This window comes from Rhinolophus ferrumequinum, chromosome 15 (genome assembly GCF_004115265.2).
Source record: "Rhinolophus ferrumequinum isolate MPI-CBG mRhiFer1 chromosome 15, mRhiFer1_v1.p, whole genome shotgun sequence".
NCBI lineage: Eukaryota > Metazoa > Chordata > Mammalia > Chiroptera > Rhinolophidae > Rhinolophus > Rhinolophus ferrumequinum.
Window position 1 is genome coordinate 32724167 of NC_046298.1, and position 14992 is coordinate 32739158.

General features: G+C 49.2%; 1 protein-coding gene across 10 annotated transcripts in view; it reads left to right on the top strand.

Moving 5' to 3' along the window:
* Positions 1–14992, top strand: part of BANP (BTG3 associated nuclear protein) — a 133905-nt gene that overhangs the window by 56130 nt on the left and 62783 nt on the right. For all 10 annotated transcript variants that reach the window (XR_004425181.1, XR_004425182.1, XM_033128960.1 and 7 more), the window contains one exon: positions 11803–12042. Coding sequence is in view for 8 of the 10 variants with exons in the window: in XM_033128960.1 (XP_032984851.1) it covers positions 11803–12042 (240 nt within the window). In the remaining 2 variants the exon portion in view is untranslated. The remainder of the gene's footprint in view (positions 1–11802; positions 12043–14992) is intronic.

Consider the following 14992-nt stretch of genomic DNA (forward strand, 5'->3'; position numbering starts at 1 on the left):
GGTTTTAATTGCATCAGCTTAGAGACATAACATTTCATAATTTTGGGAAAGTCTGGGGTTATCATAAATGCAAAAAATTTTAACTTTTAAATGTTTGTTTCTTAATGCAATATGATCAATATGAAATATACTACAGTGGGGGAAACCGCAGATTGACACTAAAATGAGCAAAAAGGAATCAAAATTTGAGCTTTTATTAGTATTATTAAGATCTGTAAGAAAAAATATGGGTTCTTTTGTATCTGATTCTAAATTATTTAAATGTGAGATGATACACTTTGTGTAAAACATTTTTCTTTAGCAGAGGCTTTGAGCAAAGTTTTATAACCACTTTTAAAACTAATTGCTTCTGTTAAACGTGACTGATGTACAACACAGGTTGTTAGGATTGGGGCAAATTAGAGGAATTTTTCTGATTTTAAATTTTGTTTTATTTTGCAGAAGAGGTTATCATTCAGGACCATTCTATTTTACCATTAGGAGAAACATTTTGTAAAAGATCTGTTTTACTGACACTGTCCTTGGAACGTCTCCCCCAGCCGTTTCAGTGTTATGAGAACTGAAGTTGAGCTGCCTTAGTTGGCACGGTGGTTTGGGGAAGGTGGGAGTCATCTTTAAGTGACTGCTGTGTATGTAATGTTGGAAAAAGAGCTAATCCATTAATGTCTCTTGTCTCAGATTTACTATCGACCTGTAGTGGCATCATCTGTTAAACATTTCTGTGAGATTTATGAATGCACTGAGAATTGGATTAGCTGTTTCCCTGTTGCGTCTTCCCCCAAGACTAGAACAGCTTGCTCAACTGGAGAGAATGTCAAGTCAGCTAGTTTATATTAGAGAAGCATTATTAATATGCAAAGTGCTAAAGGGCCATAAGCTCATCTTTAGATTGAGTCATTTTAATTCCTGATAAGAGCCTAGAGCTGCAACAAGACAGATTGATCTTATCTTCTTATAAAATTGTTTCAGTGCCTGAAGTTTTGGAAAACCACAGGTTTCAAAATGGTTACTTCTGAAGAATTCCACACGGTTTGCATGAATTGACATGCAGTTTTATATCAAATTTGGAGTGACTGTATTATTCTGCGAAGGTACTGGATCATTTTATCCCAGTATTTTGCTTAGGCAGTTCCGTCTATGGCATAAACTACATAAGAAAGAAATGCTAACTGTTGAGAGCAGTGAGCAATAAACTTATTCCTTAGTTCTTGTTCCTGTCTTCCCTTGGAGGTTTTGGTCTTTGTGTACTTCTGGGTTAAGTACTGAAAGTGTGGGGGTATAATCCTTCAAAGATTAAGCGGGCTAGTTGAGTTAGAGAAACAAATTAGCAAGAAAAGGGACCAAAAATGGGATCTGTTCATTAATGAAGGGATTTAGAGTCTTAATGAAGAGTTTAAGTTCCTGCTGTTTATTACGCATTTGATAATTCTTACAAAACTTGACTAATCCTACAAATAAAATGTTGGGTACTTAATTTTAGTGGGGAGGAGTTGTGCTTCAGGTATAATTGAATGAATATCAGAGGTTGTCTTCGTGAGTGTTCCAAAGCCCAGTCAGTATACTTACTGATTTGTACGGTAACTATCTGTGATGTGCTCAGTGGGGGTGGCGAAGTGCAGTCTGGGAGAAGCAGTTCATTTTGTGGGGGTGGTGAGTCACAGTAACAGGAAGATGGACATTTTCTCCAGGATGTACATGGTGCCAGAGGCTCCAAAATAAGATGGATACAAATTGCTGTGTTCACAAAACATGAGCCGTATATACACAAAGAGGGACATTTAGCAGAAGAACATTTCTTGTGAATTTATTTCCGTAGTTTATTTTATATATAAAATATTTTCGCATACATTTTTTTGTGTGGTAACATTAAAACACATTGTATCAGCCATCATCAATTGGATGCTACTCAGAATAGGATTACAAAGAGGTTAGCGACCACAATAAAATGAAGTTAATAAAGAGAAACTGGAAACTAGTATAAGAATGTCAGTGGATATTTGAGCATGACCCTATAGTGAATGCTAAGCGTATCCTAGATCTGAGAAAGGGGGCTGGCAGGGCAGGGCGATCCAGAACAGTGCCTGGGAAGGTGACACCATTTCAATGTCTCATGCTGAGTTTCACAATGGACCTGTGATACTGATTAGGGCCACCCTGTCTGTGCCCAGTGGTTCCCCCTCCTTTATGCCAAGGCACCCTTTCACACCTGCCTTAGTCGTGGTTGAGCTCACGATGCCATTCCTGCTCAGCAGGCAGGAATTCACAGGGAAAGAGGCCCGTCTGGTCTGGCCCTGCCCTGCAGTCGAGGACTTGCCCTCCCAGCTGGTGGCATCCCGGCCTGAGTAGGTGGCCTTGGCTGTCAGTCAGTGGTTTGGTCCTGCAGTTTCTGTGGAATGTGCTCATATTGGTGGGGAAAGAATTGGCTTCAGTACCAAAAACCGTCTGTTTTTTTCCCTTTTCCTGTATCACAGTCCTATATGTAACTCAACCATCTTGAATTGCCGGTTGAAAACCACAGGTTATCAGTCTGTTTATAGCTTAGAGATGTCACATGACTCCCCAGTACCCGTGGATATTTGGGCTGCAGGTACAAAGTTAACTGTGTCTAAAACCAGAAAGGCGGACCGTCAGTTTTTATAGGTTGGTTGGAGGGGTAGAGTGTTACCGACACTCACTGGAAGTGTCACGTGGGAATGGGGTTCACAGTCAGACTGTAAACACCTTCATGTATAAGGGCTCAGAAATTGGTGCCAAATTCTAAGTGCCGTGTGATCCAGTTCTGGGAGGACTGGCCCAGCAGGGTGTGTTTTGAAAAGCCTCCTTCTGCTCATTCCTGGCCTGGTCTCTCCCCAGCCTGCGGGCTCCCCTGGTCCTCACCTCCGGCACCTCGTCCATCACTGAAAAAGCTGCAGTCCTTCTTCCCGGGCTCGTCCTTTCACTCCAGAGTTAATGACGTTTGCTCCAGAGATTGTCTGGTATAGAAAAGGGACGTGGGGAAGGTGATGTTTCATTGAAACATTTGAAGTGTGAGCTGGGAGCACCGTGGAGTGAGGGTCAGAGGAGAGGTATGTGAACACTGGGTTTTGGGCGCAGCTCAAGCATGGATGGAGGAGCACTTGGGTTTCAAAAACCTAGAATTTAGAGCTGGGAAAGAGCAGTCCAGTGATTGGCCTGAACATGGATTTAATCCCATTTTGGAAATGACTCATAAATACTTTGTACTCCCTGTGTTAATGTTTGACCCAACACATTTCCGGAAGTAGCTTCTGTGACTCCGACCAGCCCCGCGGCCTCCAAAGGCACGCTGAGCAGTGTCGTGTGCTCCTGCCGCTTCACAGCCCCAAGTGTGTCAGGGCAAAGCGTTAGAGGCCTCCCGCGTATCCCTTTCCAGTTGTTCCCTCTCACATGTACTGATGCGTTTGTGTTTTCTGTGCTGCATGACACGTCACCACTAACGTAGTGGATCTTACAGCACTGTTTATTATCTCATAGGTCTGGGGAGCAGATGTCTCTGCTCCGGCTCACGAGCTCACGGGGCCTCTGTCAAGGTTTCGAGCATGCTGGGCTTGTGTCTGGAGGCGCTGGGGAAGATCTGCCTCTAAGCTCATTTAGGGTGTTGGCAGGTTTGGGGTCTTGGGGTTCTGGGACCAGTGCCCCTGTTTTCTTGATGGCTATGGGCCAGGGACTGTGCTCGGGTTCTTGCCCTGTGGCCCCTCTGTCTCACAGCGGAGCTCTCTCTTGTCCCCATGACCCTCTGACATCTCCATCGTCCCCCTCTGCCACCAGCAGAGATGATTCTGCTGTGATAAGGCTCACATGATTGGCCCACCCAGAGACTCTCCCCCACCCTACGGTCAGCTGGTGAGTGGCTTTAGTGATACCTGTGGGATCCTTTTGCCTCGTGACAGAATTGTGGGCAGAGGTCATGGGGCCATCTTAGAATTCTGCCCACCATAGACACTGGGCATGCTGGCTTTAGTGTGGGCACTGTGGTGTGTGTAGCTGTGTGGCGTACTGCATTCTGGCTGTGTAGACAGGACTCTCCTAGAGCAGGCTTCTCAGTCTTCTAACCCCTGACTCCTTTGGGAAACATGAAAGATCTGAACGTTGGAGAGTTCGGAACAAATGAATATCGTACTGATCTGTGTCTTTTCAGACTGCACGTGTCCTTTTGCGATATGAGATGTCTTGTCTCTTCAATCGTCCCCCCACTCTCGCTTAGTGACATTGACTGCTCTCCTGGGGACGTCGTGCAGTGAGTCAGGCCCTGGCTCTCTCTGCGCCTTCTCCTCATGGACGTGGCGGAGAGTCTGAGGACTTTTACAAGAATATATCAGAGAAGGGAATGACCATAATTGTGATTCAGATGAGTTAACTGATAGCAAAGAAATGTAAAAGTAGAAGAATTGTGCACATAATTTAAACTGCAGCCTGTCACCGCCTGCAGAAGCACAGAGGGTGGACGGAGGGAGGCCAGGGCAGGACGTGCATCGTGGGGTGAGGACACGCTGAGGCTGTACTTTAGCTCGAGCTCCCTTTCCTCCGTCCGGATGGTCGTTAGCCAGCAGGGCATCCGTGGTGCCGTGACAGGGAGCTCGAGCCGTGGCTAGTGTGCAGACGACTTCCAGGATGGTGGAATCGTGTGTTCACTTTAAGAAATGTTGCAGTGTTACTGGTAAAATCTTTATAATACGATTGTTGATCTAAAACATCTCACTCAAAAAACAAAACAAAGCAAATCAAAGCAAAAATAGCCCCTACCAGAAAACTATTTTAAAAGAAAACAGCAGAATGTACCATTTCTGAGTTGAAATCTCTGTAATTTGTAGTTTGTAGAATGTCAATCTTACAGATTTCTCAAATTCTCTTTCACGTAGTTATCAAATCCTGATTGCATAGGAAGGACGACCTGTTAGGAAGCCACCTGGGGTTCACAGTTGTCGTCTTGATGTGTAGGCATGCCATAGTTCAGAACATGCCATGCTTTTTCCTTTTCTTTTAATCGTTCTGCCCCCTTTCTCATCCCGAATAGTCTATTAAATACCCACTGATAACATGGTTGGGATGAAGATCTTTTTGAAGCAGCTATATATGACATCATAGAAGTTTAGCTAGCAGATAGCCGTAGCTGACATGCTGTGACAAGTGTAGCTTTATTTTTACATAAATAAAAATAGCCCCAAGGATCCTGCAATACCGCAATACATGATTCTTTTATGGGGCAGAGAATTGTAAGTAGTGCAACAATAAAATGTTTCATGTAATACATAGGATTCTTACTCTCCACCTTCAGTGGAAGGAGTTCATTATTTGCAATTACGGTGACTCCACATCCTGGCTTTGGAAACACTCTGAGCCATGAGGTATGTATACAGTAATGCAGCCTGAAAGGGTTCAGGACACTGGCAGTGTATTCGGTGTGGGTTTATCCTGTATTACCTTTCATGTTTGAAACCATTTCTTCCATTTTGTGCAGTCTGTTGCTTTTAAAATTCGTGAACAGTTTGAGCAGGCCTTTACAAAAGCCAAAGGAAAGTTAATTTGGGGGACAGATGGGAAATACAAGCTGACACCACCTCATGCCCTGAATCTGTTCCCTGAAGACTTCCCTGGAGACGATGGAGGCTGACCTTGAGGAACTAAATTGAAGTGAAGTTCATTGTGTTGTAGAATTGACCCCATGTTCCGAGTCCTGAAACAACTGTGCAGCATTTAGTGAATCATAAAGTATTGCCCTCTTTTGGTTTGTTTGTTATCCTTTGGGCACTCTATCCTCTAGGCACTTCTCATGGCTGCAAATAACTGACTATGTCGTCTCTGTGATAGCTACCGGACCAGCTGCTACAGGCAGCCCTCAGCGAGGGTGGGGGCGTTCTGGGAGCAGAGGTGGCAGAACCGGAACCCACAGGTGTGTCCAAGCAACACGTTTGCAGGAAGTGGGCCCCTGCTCCCTTGGCCTTTCCCTTCAGAGTTCCCGACTCTGAGAGGACTTGTGGGGCGGGAGAGGGACACCACGGGCAAACCACTTTGGTTTTGGAAAGAGCCGAGGTGGCAAGTTAGGCTTGACTGGTGCGAGATGGCATTTGGAGTGACTGGTAACCTTCTAGACTGTCCAGCCTTGCCCTTTATGAGCTCATTCATGCACAAGATGTGTGCAGAGCTGCTGTCCACAGACGTGGGTTTTGCTGTTTATGTATCGAGTCAGTTCAGCATCCATGCTTGCTTAGCAGAGAGCCCCAGAGTTGCAATAATGCATGTGAAGTCCCAGCGCATAGTAGGTGCTGAGTAAATACTGCCTTATCTTTGTTTCACACGGTTAGCGCTCGTCCTGGGAAGAGAGATTTGTTTCAGTCTAGGCCCTGGGATGGCAGAGTGACTGGGAACCAAGGCTGACTGGTATTGTTGGCAGGAGTGTGCGTCATGATCTCAGGAGAACGTATGTGCGTATGTACGTGTGCATGTATGTCAACAAGAGGGGAAGGAAGCATAACAGCAGCTGGTTGTGTTTCTTGGTTTAAACTTGATGACCACGAGAACGTGGTCCTCCTTTTCATTTCGTTTTCCTGGCACCAAAATAGAACCTCAAAACAAATATGTGTATTCTCAGCTGTTTTAATGGTAAGAAACTTCAAGTCACTGCTGAAGGGTTTTCATTACAATAGGTTTTTTTAGAAGTGCCAGTTAATTTCATTGAATATTTAAATGATTGTAATAGAAAGCAAGTTTATTTTTCTTATAATCTGGTAGTTTTCAAATAAAGCTACTAGAATCTGTCCATTGTTTCAGATGCCAAAACTGGACCAAGTGATTTTAGTAAAATAAATACGTCCTTTCTGAATTGTCAAAAGGCGAATTTCTCAAATTTCTCAAATATTTATGTGGGCAAGTACTCTGTCTTGTTTTCCATTTGAAAGACATGATTCATTGTCACTGGTGAGAAGCAGGGATCCAGACTGGGCTCCGGCTCCAAGTTGGAGGTGAGCTAGGGCTGCAGGGGAGCAGAGCTGAGTCAGCCGGTGCACCCAGCATGACCTGGGTGCGAAATGCGCACCCAGCGTCCCTGGTGAGCCTCTTCTTGCCAAGGGGCTCAGAGGTGCTCCCCAGAGCCCCACGGATGGTGATGGTGGAGCCCTGGTCCTCTCTCCCCTCTGGGATGGGTCCCCCGTTCCCATAGCAATGATTTTTCACCTCTGGGTTGGTCAGAATTGCTGCAACCTCTGTTTGTTAACCACCTAGCCTGGACTTCTTGCTTGCGAGATGACCACACAACTGCAGTTCCCAGGGCATATAAGTCAAGTCAGGAATGAATAAATTATAAATGGGTTATTTAAAATGCCTTTTAAAATCTTAAGATATTTGCTTGAAATAAAGTTTCTGGATAATTTCCTGTGTTACCAGAGAACTGTAAGCCATTATTTTCTGGAGTGATAAGGGACGGAAAATAAGGAAAGTTAATTTTTAGACTGATTTGCTGTTTTTTTGGGGGGGTGGGGGGATGGACGGACAGTATTCCCTGAAACAATTACTGAAATAATAACTACTGTAGGAGTTTAAAATGACATCTTTCATCCTCCAGAATATTCTGGTTACATTTCCAAAAGTCCATCTGTTTAGCACTGAGGCTGGGCTTTCATCTGTAGGCAGGCGTCAGCAGGGAGCAGGGTGGCAGTGGGACACTGAGCTTACTTCCTGATGGTCGGCCCAGTGAGGACACAGCCCCTGAGGGAAGATACCTGCCTTTGTATGTGTGTTTCCTACATTCCTGTAGATGGAATGTCACAGCTCCAGCCTGCTGGTGTGTTTTCTCGATTGTTGCTGGAACTGTGAGGCTCTCTAATGTGTGCCATTTGGAAGGAGGATGAGCACCGGGGCAAAGCACAGGGTTTGGACGTGGTGAGGTGCTCCTCGTACAGGTGTGTGAGTGTCAGAAGCCCCCTTGCTTCTGGGCCCTGCCCCCCAGCCTGTGATTCGAGAGGCTGGGCAGGGCCTGGACGCCGAGGTGCCAGTGGGAGACCTCACGGTGCAGATCGTGTGACCTTGGTGGAAGGAGAGGACAGGGTGCGGAGGGCAGCTCGATAGGAAGCTGTTTCTTGGGGCTCGAGTAAGAATCGAGGTTCACGGCGAGTTTATAGAGAGAGCTCGAGTTGTCACATCACCCCTTCGGACTGAAGGGCCACCCTGCCAGCATTCCACCTACACAGGCTCAGTATCACTTGGACGAGATGTTGACTTGCTGTTTGGAAAACAACACTGAGCTCTTGTCCATTGTTTACATTGCTTTAAAAATATGTAAACACGAGGAGCTTGCCGAGCAGGGTTCACATAACTTGTTATGCCTGAGAAAGGCCACCGTGATCTTTGGGCAGTGCTGCTACTTAGGTTGAGAGCCCCAGCCCACCGTCCTTGCACTGGCCCGTGTGCAGTATTGATGGTGGTTACGGAGGCAAGGTGGCATCACCTCCCACCCCTGGTGACTCACGATGCTGTCCCGCTTCCTGGGCTCAAGCATTTAAGTCCAGAAACGTGGTGTCATTTAGGTACCACCTTCAGTCTGACTGTATTCGCGGTCAGTTAGCATCCATGCTTGACCGTGGGAAGGTTCACACACTGCAGGTCCTGTCCTGAGATTTAATGCCTACGTGCCATGGGTCCTTCCTGGACTGCTGAGTAGCCCCAGAAGTGGCCATTTGCTCCCTCTGTCGCCCTGTCTCCCATCTGTTTGTTCTCACTTCCTCTTCTGTTCTCACTGGTCTGCCCCGTGCTCCATGCTCTGACCACACTGGCTCCATTTCATCCCCAGAGCACCTGGCCCTTCCCGGGCCAGTGTGAGCCTCTCCTTCTTCTGGAACCTTTTCTGTGGTTCTCCACACAGGTGGTTCATTGCCATATCTGCTTGCAGTCTTTTCATTGCTGAGGCTGGCCCTGGCCTCCATCTGAAGCGATCAGCTCTACTCCTCCACTGTGTGGCACTTCCCATCTTGTCGCTGCCACTTCTCTGTTCATTGTATCCACCCTCCTCTCTGCTCATGAGCTCAGTATGGCCAGCTCCCCTGACTAACTCAGGTTCTCAGATGTCCATTGGCTGCATTGAGAATTTCAGTTTGTGCACTAACACTTGACCTGGAGCAGTGAGGAGGTGATTCTGAACCACGTGTGGGGAAGCCTGGCTGGTGAGGACATTCAGGAAAATGTACATATCTCAGCATATGCTCACGGCACCCCCTCTTTACTTCCAAACCATTGATGTTTCTGAGAAATGATACTGCTTACTCATCTGTACTCTGAGTTCCAAAAATTAGATTTGTGAGTTGTTTTCTGTCCTTAGCTAAAGCCAGGAGCCCAGCCTCAAACACCCTAAGTAGTCCTTCCAACCGCCGGTCCACCCCAGTGAGGACATGGTCATCTTGCCAGGGTTACCGAGCCTCGCCTGATGGTCATGCAAGTCTCGTGATTCAGGAGCTGGGCTGGGGGAGGCTGCCTGTGAAGCGGGCAGGATGTAGGAGTCATAGACGGCTAACCACTTGGTTTTCTGCTCTGCTCCAGGCCGTTGGCAAAGCAAGGCAGAGCTGACCACCCTTTGTCGGGACCTCTTCTGTGCATGAGGCTGGAATGTAGATATCGGGACATTTCAGAATAAAGCTCATGAGAAATCTTGAAGCAGTAACGACTATGGCTGTGACATGACTTGACAGCCCATAGGCCTAGTAGACACTCAGCAGAAAGCTGGAGCCCCTCTTAGATCCCAGCCACCCAGAGGGAGGTTGTTTGTTTTTTTCTTTTTTTTTGATTGGGGAACTGTATTTTTCCAGGATATCAAGGATGTCAAGTTGTTTTTCAGTCTAGTTGTGGGGGGGGTGGGTATAGCTCAGCTCCAAGTCAAGTCGTTTTCAATCTAGTTGTGGAGGGTGCAGCTCACTGGCCCATGTGGGAATTGAACTGCCAACCTTGGTGTTAGGCGACCTTGGTGTTATGAGGACTGCGCTCTAACCACTAAGCCAACCGGCCACGCACCGGTGGCCCAGCTCCAAGCTCAAGCCATTGTTTTCAGTCTAGTTGTGGAGGGTGCAGTTCACTGGCCCATGTGGGAATCGAACTGGCGACCTTGTTGTTAAGAGCGCGCGCTCTAACCAACTGAGCCATCCGGCTGCCCCAGAGGGAGGTTTTTAACTCTCCCTGTTAACATCCCTAACCCCCCACATTTGCTTGGGACGGGGGTGCGCTCGCTCTCTCTCTCTCTCTCTCTCTCTCTCTCTCCCTCCCTCCCTCCCTCTCTAACACCTTAACTTGCTTCCACATTAGGGTCAGAAGAGATTGTTTGGAAAGCTGCCAAGTTTCCAAGCAGAATAGATTGTATTCTCGATTTGTGATCATAAGTGAAGTGCTTCCCTGGGGAGGAGGGAGAGCTAGCCGCCTCACTGCCCTCCCTCTTTTCTCTCTACATCAGCCTCGTGCCTGATCATGACCATCGCTGGGGCCTTGCTGAGGCTAGAGAAAGTGGGGGTCCGTCCGACACATGGATGTTGAGCTCTGGGTATTTCCATTTCAGAGTACCCTCAAGAAAGCCGAAGTCTAGGGCGTGTAGAGACACAAGGCCTGGGGCTATTCATTCTGTCATTAGTAACTTTTGAGACCTGAAAATTGCAAATGGTGGATTCTTCAGGAAGAATGAGTGGCAGGGACGGGCATTTGGCCACAGGGAGAGGGGAGGGATCACGGTGCTCAAGCAGGAGGTCGGAAGGTGCTTCTGATCTGTACACGTCCAGGTTCACTGCTGGAAGGTCGAGGGAGCGCGGGTCCCACAGCAGGGCAGTGGAAGGACTCAGTGTGAGGAGAGGAGCGTGTGAGAAGCTTAGCATCTCCCTGAGCCCTGTGTCCTTGCTGAGCTGGCTGGCCTGCTGACCCCTCAGCAGGTCAGAAGAACAGCTTCCATTATGTAAATCATTTGTTTCACCTCGTATATGCCCACCTGCCAAGTGGCCTCTCCTCAGAGCAGTTCCAAGTGGAGGCTTGAGTCACAGAATCCAGGATTGTGCATTGATTCTCGTCCCAGAGACGGGCCACTCTGCATGGCTGTCCTGTGCTGACGGCCCGGATCCACAGCCAGTGGAACCCGAGGGAGTGTGTTCTGCGAGTGGCCTCCCTCTCTGATCCATGACGTTGGCACTCTGAGAACACTCCAGTTTGCTTCCCTGCTGGATGCAGGGCGAAGCGGAAAACATACACAAGTCTTTTCAGAAACTCTTTACCCTCCTGGAGTTGTAAAGAGAATTTGGGGTTTGAGGCTAGAGCTTGTTCATGTCGCCTTTTCTAGACACACAGGCCTGTGGTGGGGTCGGGCAGCGTCCTCATCCGGGGCCTCTGCAGCCTCTCGTTGTCAGACTTGAGAGAGCTTTGGGCAGGCCATGGGGTGGGTGGCACACATGCTGCTGGCGCACAGCACTGCATTGCGTTTGCTTTGAACTGAGTTAGCCAGGCGGTGTAGCCTTGCGGGAGCCAGCCTTGAAGGCAGAAGAACATTTACATGTTACACCATGTGCCGGTCATCTTCCTGAGACGGGTCAGCAGACACCCAGGCCGCCCTTTTGGGAATGATGGCCTCGTTTCTGGTCTTCATCAGACATAAGGTCCCACTCTTTTGTGACCGCAGGAATTGCCCGAGTCCCCCTGGCCAGCACCTTGGAAGTTGGGGGAGCGATTTGCCAGCCAGCCCCCCCTCCCCTCGATCTTTCTTGTGTATTTGAGCTGAGCACTGGGCCCTTTGGAGAGTGTGAGCTTGTCTGAGCCTGCCCTTCTCTCTTCCAGAGGACTACCCCAACGGCACCTGGCTGGGGGACGAGAACAACCCCGAGATGCGCGTGCGCTGTGCCATCATCCCCTCCGACATGCTGCACATCAGCACCAACTGTCGCACCGCCGAGAAGATGGCGCTGACGCTGCTGGACTACCTCTTCCACCGGGAGGTGCAGGCTGTCTCCAACCTGTCAGGCCAGGGGAAGCACGGCAAGAAGCAACTTGACCCCCTCACCATCTACGGGATCCGGTGTAAGTGTGGGCTTCCTGTGCTTGGCTCACGTCCCTGAGCCGGCGGTTGCAGGAAGGACGTGGCTGGAGGGTAGGTGGGCCCTGCCGGGTAGTGTTTCAGGGCCGTGTCAGGCCTTCGGCTGGTGGGTTAAAGAAGATGTCGGCGTCAGAACCAGTCACAGAGCAAGGAGAGGGATTTCTGGATCGAGCGTTTCCTTTAGTCAGTACTGCATGGGGCCCTGTCCATAGGAAAGACACTGGAGTTTGTGGGCCTTCCAGACCCTGAGAAACGTTTAGAGTAGCTTCCTGAGAAACCTGTATAGGAACCAGCTGACATCAGTCCCTCGGGTGGGGCTAAAGCAGTCCCGGATGAAGAGTGTCAGAGGAGTCAGCAGACTTTTCTAGGGGACATGCAATCGCTGTGCTCGGCTTTGCGGGCATAGGGTCTGTGTTGTAACTACTCAGCTCTGAAAGCAGCTGTAGACCAAACATGAACGAATACGCTTGGCTGTGTACCAGTAAAATGTGACTTTCCAAAGCAGGCAGTGGTCTACCCACCGTCTGCCAACCATGTCGTAAAGCATGATGCCTAGTGCAGTGGGCACCACTAGGCTCTGTGGGCACGGCACAGAATGTGCGTGCAACCGTCAGGACACATGGGTTTGCTCGGTGACAGGATACCGTGTAATGGTGCGTGACAGTGTGACTCACAGTGTGAAGTGCTGTTGAGATGTATACAGAGGGTGCCAAAAAAATGTAAACACATTTTAAGAAAGGAAAATTGTATTAAAATTGTAATACTCCATATATACCGATAACAAAAGATGAATACAAGTCATGTTTGACTTCTGCAATTACAAGAGGTGCTCAAAGTGGTTACCGTCAGCGTCCAGACACTTCTGATGACGGCGAACTACTGCTTGAGCAACGCTGACCAAAGTGCCCACTTGTATCCGTTTTTTGGGCGCCCCCAGTAGATGAACAAGAAGCGATTCCCAACGCACAGTCAGTATGCAGTCAGATATAGCAAGTGGTCGCAGCCCCGAGAGCTGGTCACGGGGAGCTTGGCCACGCAGCAGTGGTTGGAAGCGGAAGCCCTGGCAGAGAGCGGGGCTTGTGGAGAGGCTCCGAGAGCGGCCGGGATCGGGCCCAGGGCTGAGGGGGGATGGCGTCTGCTGGTGGGTTACTGTTCTCATAGCGTTCCCAGCAGAGGTGCCTGGGAGTGTGGTACAGGCTGTGACACACGTGAGGCAGAGGCGTGGAGGATGTTCTGCAGGGGGGAGGGGAAGCTGGGCCGGTGGGACTCAGAGCAGAAGCACACGGCTGGGGACAGGCGGGCGCGCTGTGCTCAGGAGTCTGCGTGGCCTGGTGGAAGGCGCTGCGTCGACAGAACCGGTCAAGTCCTGTTTCCCTGCACCCGGAGACCTTGGCTGCCTGCTGAGCTCTCCCTCATGTGGGAAGCGTCGTGAGTCGCTGCCTTCTCAGTGTTAAAGTTCAGGTGGAATTTTGAAAGGTTAAAAGTATTTGTTGACCATTTTTCCTTTTGGCCCAGTTTCGTTTACATTGCTGATCGTTACTCAAAAAAAGAAAAAGCAAAAACTAGAACAGGATCAAACTCCTGAGCACTGAACTTGAGCAGTGGCGAACGTAGGCATTGGCTGCTTTGTCACACCTGCCCCAGTCTGCTGTTGCAGGAGTGACACGGGCCCCTTCAGGAGTCCTCAGCGGCCTTTTCTCCCTGTGTCTCCGTCATCACACGGCTGTCTTCTCCTTGCGTCTGTGTCGTCACATGGCCTCCTTCTCCCTGGGTCTCTCTGTGTCTCTCCTCCTCTCCTTATGAGGACACCCGTCATATTGGATTTAGAGCTGTTTGCTCAAGTATGACCTCATTTAACGTAATTAATCCCATCTGCAAAGACCCTATTTCCAAGGGAGGTCACCTTCTGAGGTCCTGGGAAGGACATGAATCTCGGCAGACATTTCAGCATTGTACACAGGGCCAGGGTTCTTGAGTAATCAGATACTGTGTCTCACACGGCTTCTTTGGGGGGGCCCACCACGTGTCTTTGGGGATCCCAAGGCACCTGTTTGGAAAGTTGGGAGGAAGCTTTGGTCTGTGTGGGTTGGTGGTGAGAAGGGGCCTGTGAGATGCAGAACAGTGGGGACCTTGCTCCAAAGGTCACCGTGGACTCCCTGATGGCTCGAGGGGTGGTGTCACTCCACTGTGCTTATCTTCAATCGGGATCACCGCTGCTTGGGGAGAAGGGGCTAACCTGGTCCTCAGGCTGGGACCCACTGGACAAACGTGGTGTGTGGGGTGCGGGCCCCCCCAGCATTAGAGAGCACACGGGCTAATTTCCCCTCATTCGGAGGGCTGAAGATTTCGGTTGTTTTTCTAGGCCAGCCACTATCAAGTCAGGACTGTAATTTTAAGAAATAAATTGCTGGCACTCAGCTTTCTGCTTCGCTTTCTCCTTGAATTTGAGATTACATTAGCAGTGGTAGTGTTTTTCATTCCTTTGTGACTGATAAGCCCCATGCCACCCACCAAGGATGCGAGATTATGCTCTCTGTTCGCTTGATTTCCTCTGTTCCCTTTTCCCACAGTGTGTCTCAGCCTCTCTGTGGGGCTCGTTATTTGAGAGCTGGGAATCTGGTTTTGCGATTTGAACCACCAGTGTAAACCATGGGCGTTCTGGAAAGTGGGAACGTGGTTAACAGTGACGGACTCTTTTCAGATCTTTAGGTGGTGGCCAGACTGCTTGCCAGGAAAGACAGGGACAGGCTCGTCTTTTTGGGGTGGCCCAGGGGCTGTGCCTCTCCCATAAAGACGCTTCAGAGGGCTAAGTGGCCCACCCTCCAGATAAGATAGCCCCACAGCTCCCCAGAGACCCTGCGCACTGGGCCGTGTACCGGAAATGGCCTTGAAGTTGCACTGTCTCCTACGCAGGGCAGCCAGGGTGATAGCCCA